Source organism: Chiloscyllium punctatum, chromosome 6 (genome assembly GCF_047496795.1).
Source record: "Chiloscyllium punctatum isolate Juve2018m chromosome 6, sChiPun1.3, whole genome shotgun sequence".
NCBI lineage: Eukaryota > Metazoa > Chordata > Chondrichthyes > Orectolobiformes > Hemiscylliidae > Chiloscyllium > Chiloscyllium punctatum.
Window position 1 is genome coordinate 66,440,119 of NC_092744.1, and position 10,679 is coordinate 66,450,797.

At 40.4% G+C, this 10,679-nt stretch overlaps 1 protein-coding gene across 1 annotated transcript; it reads right to left on the reverse strand.

Moving 5' to 3' along the window:
* Positions 1-9,767: 9,767 nt before the first annotated feature.
* Positions 9,768-10,679, reverse strand: LOC140478508 (lysophosphatidic acid receptor 6-like). The gene has a single exon (XM_072571762.1). It carries the CDS (start codon positions 10,677-10,679, stop codon positions 9,768-9,770), a length of 912 nt encoding a protein of 303 aa, XP_072427863.1.

Sequence of the window (10,679 nt, forward strand, 5' to 3'; positions counted from 1 at the left end):
AGGTCTACCAAATTTACCATCTTTAGATGGGCATGGGAAGAAACTATTTAATATTCTTGCATACTGTGCACGGAAGAATATTCTGATGAATTGGGTGTCTGAGAACTCACCGGGCTTGCTGGGATGGCAGAAATTAATTATGGAGCACATTCCCTTGGACTTTTTTACAAACATATTTATATATTTATTAGCACCACACAACAGACCATTTTTCTAAGACATGGCAGCCCTACTTGATTTATTTGGATATAGATTTGTCGGCTATCTTAACTAAGGCACTTGTTTAACCAGGATGGTTAGGTTTGTCAAGCCCTGGGCCCTGAAGGGGGGTCTCCTGAGTCAATACGGATATATATAGTCAATATGGATATATAAAAAAAAACAATGCTCCTGTTCTTTTGTTTGGGAGCTTTGCACCGAGCATAGCTGTTCCGTATTTTGTGACTTTTGTTTTGTGTTTTCTTTTGCTTTTCTTTCTTTTTTTTTGATCTATTAGTATTTACTTATTTATTGGTGTTGCTTTGCACAGTGTTAGGGTTTGTTTTGTATTATAGGGTAGGTTAGTAGTTAGTAGTTGTATTGTAATTTGTGGGGTTTTTTTCTCTTCATAATACTGATATTTGATTTTGACTGTATTTTTCAATAATTTTATATGTTTGCAAAGTTAAAAAAATTTTGCTAATAAATATATTTACAAAAAAAGAAGGGCCACAGGGATAATGCAGGAATAATGCAGGAATTCACAGGCTGATGAGCCTTACATCAGTGTTTGGGAAATTATTGGTGAAGGTTGTTAGGGATATGATTTATTCACATTTGGAAAAAATATGAACTTTGTGTGGGCAATGTTGTGTCTCACAAACTTGATTGAGTTTTTTGATGAAGTGAAAAAGATGCTTGATGAGGTCAGGCTGGTATGTTTTGTGTACATGGACGTTAGCAAGGCCTTTGATATGTCTCTCAAGGCAGGTGGATGCAAAATGTGAAATCATATGTGATTTGCAGTGAGCTGGTAAGATGGATACAGAGCTGGCTTAATTATAGAAGACAGAGTCGTGGTGGAAGGGTGTTTTCAGACTGGAGATTTTTGACCAGTGGTGTTCCACAGGGATCAATGCTGGGACTTCTGTACATAGGTGATATGATTTGTAAGTTTGCAAATGACATAAAGATTGGGAGAGCTGTGGATAGTGAGGAGGACTACCTGAGGATATGCTGGAGAAATGTAGGCTGAAGACTTAGAAGGGGAAATGGCAGCTGGACTTTAATCTGGACAAAGGCAAGGTGACACATTTTAGTAGAACTAATACAAGAGGAATATATATAGTAAATTGCAGAACCCTTAGTAGCATTAACATGCAGAGGAATCTAGACTATCAGGTCCACAGTCCCCCCAACGTGGCGACGTAATTGGATAAAGTAATCAAGAAGGCATATGGCATGCTTGCCTTTATCGGTAGGGCATGGAGTATAAAAAATCGCAAGTAATGTTGCAGTTGTATAGAAGTTTAGTCAGGCCACATTTGGAATATTGAGTAGTTCTGATTGCCAAATACCAGAAGGATGTGGAAGCTTTGAGATGGTACAGAAATGGTTTACGAGGATATTGGCTGGTTTGGAGGGACTTAGCTATGAGGAGAGATTAGTCAAACCTGTTATGTTTTCATTTTAACATTGCAGGATGAAGGGTGACCTGATAGAAGTTTACAAAATCACGAGAGGAACGGATAGAATTGATAGTCAGAATCTTTTTCCCAGCATAAAAATGTTAATTACTAGGGTACATAGGTATAAGTTAAAAAGGAAAAAGTTTATAAGAGATATGAGGCATTTTTTTAACGAGGTGTAAGAGATAAGTGACTAGTGTGCACTGCCACAGGAGGTGGTAAAGGTGGATATAATAGCAATGTTTAAGAGGCACCTTGACAGATAAATAAATAAGCAGGGAATAGAAAGATATGAACCAGGTAGAGGCAGAAGAGTCTTGATTTAAAAGGGCATCATGTGTCAGTGGAGTCTTGGTGGGCCAAAGGGCCTGTTCTTTGGTCTTTTCTTTGTTCTTTATGGTTTGTAAATTGCAGAGTTTAGCTCGGTTTAGTCTTTGCTTCCACATTTTGAGTTTTTAATTCTGTTCATGAAAAAGAAAGTCAATATTCCCATAACAATCCTGGAATTCATGGGTCACCTGACCAAATGGCTACTTTACATAGTTGACATTACGACAACAAATAAATGTGTCAAGTGATTAAGTGAGATCTTGATGTTGAGGCTGGGAGAATATACTGCTTGATGGGTGGAAGTTAGGTCATGTTACATGGTGACGCATTTGCAATCTTGCTTATGAGGGAAAGGGTTGGATGGTAGTCTGGAGATCCGAACTGTGGGGAACGTTATGATGTTTGGCAGTGTCTAATCATGGTCAGGACTAAAAGGACAGTAGACAGATTGCTGGAATGGGGGTTTAATGAGCCTGGAGGAAGCACTTCTGTTCTTCTTAGTCCACACCCATTTGGATCAATAATGTTCTTTCGGGAAGGAAACTGTCATCCTTACCTGGTCTTGCCTACATGTGACTCCAGACCCACAGCAATGTGGTTAGACTCTTGACTGCCCTCTGGAAATTAGGGACAGACAATAAATTTTTGCCTAGCCAGCAATGTCCACATACTGTGAATGAGTTTTTAAAAAAAACAAGCATTGCTGTAAAATCATTTAACTCAAGGATATCCATTTCAAACAGGTATGCTGTTTTGGAAAATGTAGGGGATGATGGATTCTCAGGGGAATGTAGCACAAACAGCCAAGTTTCTGGTATTGAGACTGGCTCTAATGCAACGAGGGTTACGTCGGCTTCCAAGAGATCAATTGTGTTAGGATCAATCTAGTCCGAGGAACAAAAAAATGTTTCTGTAGCCAGCAGAGAAAAAGCAGAATGGTGTGCTGTTTCCCTGGTTCCAGGATCAATGATGTCTCAGAGAAGGTGCAGAATGTTCTCACGGGGGAGAGGGGCCAGCAAGAGGTCATTGTCCACATTGGAACCAATGACATTGGAAGGGTAAAGGTTGAGACTCTGAAGGGAAATTACAGAGAGTTAGGCAGAAATCTAAAAAGGAGGTCCTCAAGGGTAGTAATATCTGGATTACTCCCAGTGCAACGAGCTAGTGAGAGCAGGAATAGGAGGATAGAGCAGATGAATGCATGGCTGAGGAGCTGGTGTATGGGAGAAGGATTCACATTTTTGGATCATTGGAATCTCTTTTGGGGTAGAAGTGACCTGTACAAGAAGAACGGATTGCACCTAAACTGGAAGGGGACTAGTATACTGGTGGGGAAATTTGCTATAACTGCTCAGGTGGATTTAAACTAGTAAGGTTGGGGGGTGGGACCCAGGGAGATAGTGAGGAAAGAGATCAATCTGAGATGGTTACAGTTGAGAAGAAGTGAGTCAAACAGTCAGGGCAGGCAGGGACAAGGTAGGACTAATAAATTAAACTGCATTTATTTCAATGCAAGGGGCCTAACAGGGAAGGCAGATGAACTCAGGGCATGATTAGGAACGTGGGACTGGGATATCATAGCAATTACAGAAACATGGCTCAGGGATGGGCAGGACAGGCAGCTTAATGTTCCAGGATGCAAATGCTACAGGAAGGATAGAAAGGGAGGCAAGAGAGGAGGGGGATGGGCATTTTTGATAAGGGATAGCATTACAGCTGTGCTGAGGGAGGATATTCCCAGAAATACATCCAGAGAAGTTATTTGGGTGGAACTGAGAAATAAGAAAGGGATGATCACCTTAATTGGATTGTAATATAGACTCCCTAATAGTCAAAGGGAACCTGTAAGGAGATCCCAGCTATCTGTAAGAATAATAGGATAGTTATGGTAGGGGATTTTAACTTTCCAAACATCGACTGGGACTGCTATAGTGTAAACGTTTAGATGGAGAGGAATTTGTTAAGTGTGTACAAGACAATTTTCTGATTCAGTATGTGGATGTATCTACTAGAGAAGGTGCAAAACTTGACCTATTCTTGGGAAATAAGGCAGGGCAGGTGACTGAGGTGTCAGTGGGGGAGCACTTTGGGGCCAGCGACCATAATTCTATTAGATTTAAAATAGTGATGGAAAAGGATAGACCAGATTTAAAAGTTGAAGTTCCAAATTCGAGAAAGGCCAATTTTGACGGTATTAGGCAAGAACTTTCGAAAGCTGATTGGAGGCAGATTTTCGCAGATAAAGTGACGGCTGGAAAATGGGAAGATTTCAGAAATGAGATAACAAGAGACCAGAGAAAATATATTCCTGTTAGGGTGAAAGGAAAGGCTGCTAGGTATAGGGAATGTTGGATGACTAAAGGAATTGAGGGTTTGGTTAAGAAAAAGAAGGAAGCATATGTCAGGTATAGACAGGATAGATCGAGTGAATCCTTGAAAGAGTATAAAGGCAGTAGGAGTATCCTTAAGAGGAAAATCAGGAGGGCAAAAAGGGGACATGAGATAGCATTAGCAAATAGAATTAAGGAGAATCCAAAGGGTTTTTACAAATATATTAAGGACAAAAGGGTAACTTGGGAGAGAATAGAGCCCCTCAAAGATAAGCAAGGCGGCCTTTGTGTGGACCCACAGAAAATGGGGAAGATAATAAATGAATATTTTGCATCAGTATTTACTATGAAAAAGGATATGGAAGATATAGACTGTAGGGAAATAGATGGTGACACCTGGCAAAATGTCCAGATTATAGAGGAGGAAGTGCTAGATGTCTTGAAACGAGTAAAGGTGGATAAATCCCCAGGACCTGATCAGGTGTACCCGAGAGCTCTGTGGGAAGCCAGAGAAGTGATTGCTGGGCTTCTTGCTGAGATATTTGAGTCATCGATAGTCACAGGTGAGGTGCCAGAAGACTGGAGGTTGGCAAATGTGATGCCACTGTTTAAGAAGGGCGGTAAAGACAAGCCAGTGAACTATAGACTGGTGAGCCTAACCTCAGTGTTTGGCAAGTTGTTGGAGGGAATCCTGAGGGACAGGATGTACATGTATTTGGAAAGGCAAGGACTGATTAAGGAGAGACAACATGGCTTTGTGCATGGGAAATCATGTCTCACAAACTTGATTGAGTTTTTTGAAGAAGTAACAAAGAGGATTGATGAGGGCAGAGCAGTAGATGTGATCCATATGGACTTCAGTAAGACGTTCGACAAAATTCCCCATGGGAGACTGATTAGCAAGTTTAGATCTCATGGAATACAGGGAGAACTAGCCATTTGGATACAGAACTGGCTCAAAGGTAGAAGACAGAGGGTGGTGGTGGAGAGTTGTTTTTCAGACTGGAGGTCTGTGACCAGTGGAGTGCCACAAGGATCGGTGCTGGGTCCTCTACTTTTTGTCATTTACATAAATGATTTGGATGCGAACATAAGAGGTGCAGTTAGTAAGTTTGCAGATGATACCAAAATTGATGGTGTAGTGGACAGAGAAGAGGGTTACCTCAGATTACAACATGATCTGGACCAGATGGACCAATGTGCTGAGAGGTGGCAGACGGAGTTTAATTCAGATAAATGCGAGGTACTACATTTTAGGAAAGCAAATCTTAGCAGGACTTATACACTTAATGGTAAGATCCTAGGGAGTGTTGCTGAACAAAGAAACCTTGGAGTGCAGGTTCATAGCTCCTTGAAAGTAGAATTGCAGATAGATAGGATAGTGAAGAAGGCGTTTGGTATGCTTTCCTTTATTGGTCAGATTATTGAGTACAGGAGTTGGGAGGTCATGTTGCAGCTGTATAGGACATTAGTTAGCCCACTGTTGGAATATAGTGTGCAATTCTGGTCTCCTTCCTATTGGAAAGATGTGTGAAACTTGAAAGCGTTCAGAAAAGATTTACAAGGATGTTGCCAGGGTTGGAGGATTTGAGCTATAGGGAGAGGCTGAACAGGCTGGGGCTGTTTTCTCCTGGAACGTCAGAGGCTGAGTGGTGACCTTATAGAGGTTTACAAAATTATGAGGGGCATGGATAAGATAAATAGACAAAGTATTTTCCCTGGGGTCGGGGAGTCAAGAACTAGAGGGTATAGGTTTAGGGTGAGGGGAAAGATATAAAAAAGACCTACGGGGCAACTTTTTCACGCAGAGGGTGGTACGTGTATGGAATGAGCTGCTGGAGGAAGTGGTGGAGGTTGGTACAATTGCAACATTTAAGAGGCATTTGGATGTGTATATGAATAGGAAGGGTTTGGCGGGATATGGGCTGGCTGCTGGCAGGTGGGACTAGATTGGGTTTGGATATCTGGTCGGCATGGATGGGTTGGACTAAAGGATCAGTTTCCATGCTGTATATCTCAATGACTCCATGACTCTATGACTCTATGACTGAGCCTTACTCACCCTACTTAAGCTGCTGAGTATCTTGAGTCTGAGAACTGCAACCAACTAGTGAAAAATAGTTGAATTATTCAGAAACCAAACACGTCCTGAGATTCTGACCCAATAACTATGAACAACAATTCATTTCTAAACCAGGTTGCTCCTTGCAACTTGGAGAGAAATTCTTTGGATGGACATATCTGCACCCTGGTGAAGGCAGTCATGAGCTTAGAAAATGTCAGAAAGATAGTTCTGGATAGACTTTTTTTCCCAGGATACAGAGAAACCAGTAAGGGAATCACAGATACAGGAAGGGGAAAGTGCAACAACAACATCTATATATGTATGGACAAATTTTGCTGACATTTTTAAATAAAATGACAAAACTTCTCAGATTTCTCCAGTAATGTTTTTTTTTAAAACAAGTCTAAAACTTTTGCAGTTATATGGGAGACAACTCCATTGAGCTGCACTTGCTGTCAGAGGCCTATTAGATTATTTCTTGATTTCACCTATAGGGCTGATGATAAAGTGCTTTTCAGGAGAGCAGGGTGTAAAGGTACAGTTCACAAGAATCTATGCTTCTATGAAAGCTATTTAAAATATATCAGTGACTTAGTAAAGGGAATGAAAGGAATGTGAACATATTTGGTGACAGCAAAAAGGAAGATAAATAATGCTGTGGAGTGGACAGCTACAGGGAGAGGCTGAATAGACTGGGGCTTTTTCTCCTTAGATTGTCAAAGGCTGAAGAGTGAATTTATAGAGGTTTATAAAAGCATGAGGGACATGGATAGGATAAATAGACAATGTCATTTCCCCAGGACGGGGGATTCCAAAACTAGAGGGCATATGTTTAAGGTGAGAGGGGAAAGATTCAAAAGGGACCTGAGGGGTAACCTCTTCATGCAGATGCTGGTGCATACATCGAATGAACTGCCCAAGGAAGTGGTAGAACCAGGTACAATGGCAACATTTAAAAGACCATTTGGATGTGTAAATGAATAGGAAAGGTTTAGAGTGATATGGGCCAAATGGGACTAAATCAATTTAGGATATCTGGTTGGTGCAGATAATTTGAACTAGGTCTTGTTTCTGTGCTGTATAATTCATTGAAGGGACCGTGGAAGGATTTCATAGACTCCCTACAGTGTAGAAATAGGCTATTCAGTCCATTGTGTCCAGACGGACCCTCCAAAGAGCTCTCCATGCACACCCTACATTTCCCATAGCTAATCCTCCTAACTTTCTCATTGTAAACTACGGGTATTTAGCCAATTCACCTAAATTGTACATTTTTGGACTGTGGGAGGAAACTAGAGTGCCTGGAGAAAATCTATTCAGGCACAGAGGGAGTGTGTAAACTCTCAGGTGCCCATGAATCCCAGCCCGTGGCACTATAAGGCAGCAGTGCTAATTACTGAGTCATTGTGCTCAAGGATATGACTGGCTAAGAAAAAGTTGTCAAAATATAATGTGCAGAAATATGAAATTAACCCTCTCATAGGAAGAATGGAAAAGCAGAATAATTTTTAATAGGTAGAAATCCAATAAAGGTTGGGTTTTTAAAGGATTTAGCTATTTTATGTAGAGATCACAGAGAGTTCACATATAGATTCAGCAAACAGTAAGCAAGGTAAATGGTATATGATCCATCATTGCAAAAACGTTTGCAGTTTATGAGTAGTAAATCTTACCATATTATAATGAGCTTTAGTGAGACCACATACAGAGCACAATTTGCAGTTTCGATCACCTTACCTAAGGAATGATGTACTTGCCTTAGACCAAAAATGTTCACTACTCTGTCGTCTGGAATGAGAAGGCTATCCTGTGAGAATAGGTTGAGTAGAATGGACCAATGTTCTCTAGGGCTTAAAAGAAGGTGGTATGTAACCATTGGAATGGTGATGGGAGCAAAGGAATTGTCAGGTATGCTGTATTTGAAAATAATGCTCACTTAATCACAATAATTTATGACAAAAAGGGGCAGTACAGTGGCTCAGTAGCTAGCACTGCTGCCTCACAGTGCTAGGTTCAATTCCACCCTCAACTGAGTGTGTGGAGTTTGTATGTTCTCCTTGTGTCTGCTTGGGTTTCCTCCAGGTGCTACAGTTTCCTCCCACAGTCCAAAGATATGCACATTAGGTGAATTGGCAATGCCACATCGCCCCCTAGTGTCCAGGGATGTGCAGACTAGATGGTTTACAGAGATAGGGTAAGGGGGTGAATATAGATGGAAGACTCTTCAGAGGGTTGTGTGCACCCAAATGGCCTGCTTCCACAATGTAGGGATTCTAAAGCAGCCCCACAGGATAGATGCAGAGAAGCCATTTCCTTATGCTAGAGACTCTAGAATTAGACTAAGGAAAAGAGGGGAGATGTTTAGAATTGAAGTAAAGGGAAATGTATTCACTGAGAGGAATTCTCTGCCAAAGAAGGCCATGGGTGATCGGTATAATACTGAGATTGACAGTCTTTAGGGAAGGAAAGACATTAGGAACCAAAAGACAGGGATATGAAATGGAATTGATAGAAATTTTCAGCCACGATCTCATTGAATGACAGAGCAGGCTGAAGATCCTGCTCTTATTTCTTCAGTTCTTTCATATCAAAAAGGAACCATAATCATATTATGGTGTGGTTTTAATATATGATGCTTAATATATGTTCTGAATTGCGCTTGAAAACTTAATTTGTTTTTCTGCAGAGCTTTGAAATATATTAATGCATTAGTAGTCTTTTATAAATGCAAGTTATTATTAAAACAGATTCATTGTAACATTTCTATCACCAACAACATGAAGCCATAACACTGGCCAAAACACATTTTAATTCAAATACAAGGGATAACAAAGACTCAGGATTGTCAAAGGGTGACTAAGATAATTTTATTTGATCGTATCAACTTTATAGAAATAGTATCATTAGCAGTAAAGTTTGACAAAACTGAATCAACAACATGCATTTAGTTTATAAGTAGCATCGTATTTCAATATTCGCTGGGCTCAGTTAGCATAAGTACAATGGCATAAAACAAAAGCAAAATATCACAAAGTTTGGAAATCTGAGGGATGAGCAGTAAATGTTGGAAATAAACTGTAGATCAGACTGCCTCTGTGGATGGGGAAATTTTTTTTAAAATGAGAAGAGAAAGGTTAGACATGTAATGGGTCTTAAAATACAGGAGCAGGGAAAGGTAAAGACAATAGGGCTGCCCTCTCACTAGGGAGAGTTGTTCAGTGCAAGCTTAACTTGAAGGTTATCATGCCTCAGGTGAGGGATGAGAATGATAAAGCAGACCCTTCATGGTAACCTCATTTGGTGCATTCATTTGAACCCACACTGTTGCTATTGGTCTACATTACACATCAGCTATCCTTGTCAACTTGTATGAGTTCAACTGGTATTCCCTATGCTCTTGAATCCTGATTTCCAGTAATTCTTAATGATCAGATAGTAGTACATTCCATCCAGGCAGCAATTAATGTTCGCAAGGCATTGGGTTATTTGGAGAAAGACTCGCAGAGGTACCAAATATTCAAATATATAGCACCGCCTTGCTAAGAAGTACAACAGCATGGCTATGTGATAAGGTGTAAAGCAGAAAAGGAAGGTCACCAGATTTGAAGAGACAATATTCAAAGATGTCCTCATGTTCATATCATCTCTCTCTTCATCCACTCTTCGTAATGTTCTGATGATCTGGATACTGCAGAAAGACACAGTGACTGCAGAAATTAAAAAGATAACTTCCATACTCACAGGAATGATACCCCTTTTCCAAAATTCATCAAAGTTTACAAAGCAAATTTTGCTTGTCTGATTTCCATCAGATTTGATGTAATTTGGAATACTTGCAGACCAGATACAAACCCACATCACACTGCAGACAATGATGGCTTTCTTTGGTGATCTGAGGGTTTGTGCCTGAAAGGGGTGTTTGATAGCGATGTAGCGGTCCAGTGACATCAGTGTTATTAACAGGATCGTCCCATAGGTGTTCACAAAATACAGGGACTCCACAAACTTACAGAATATTGGTCCCAGGTGCCACTTCCAACCCACTTGAAAGGCATGGATTTTGAAAGGTAGAGAGAAAAGCAGAAATATATCGGAAAAAATCAGGTTTATCATGTAGATCGTAGATTCATTCAACGTCTTTATCTTGGTGCAGAATATCCACAGTGCAGCCAAATTAATAACCAGCCCCAGAATGAATGTTGGTATGTAAATCACATACTGAAATACGTCCACGAATGCAAATTCTGGTGGAATGCTCACTACGCACATGTTTGCTGAAATTAACAT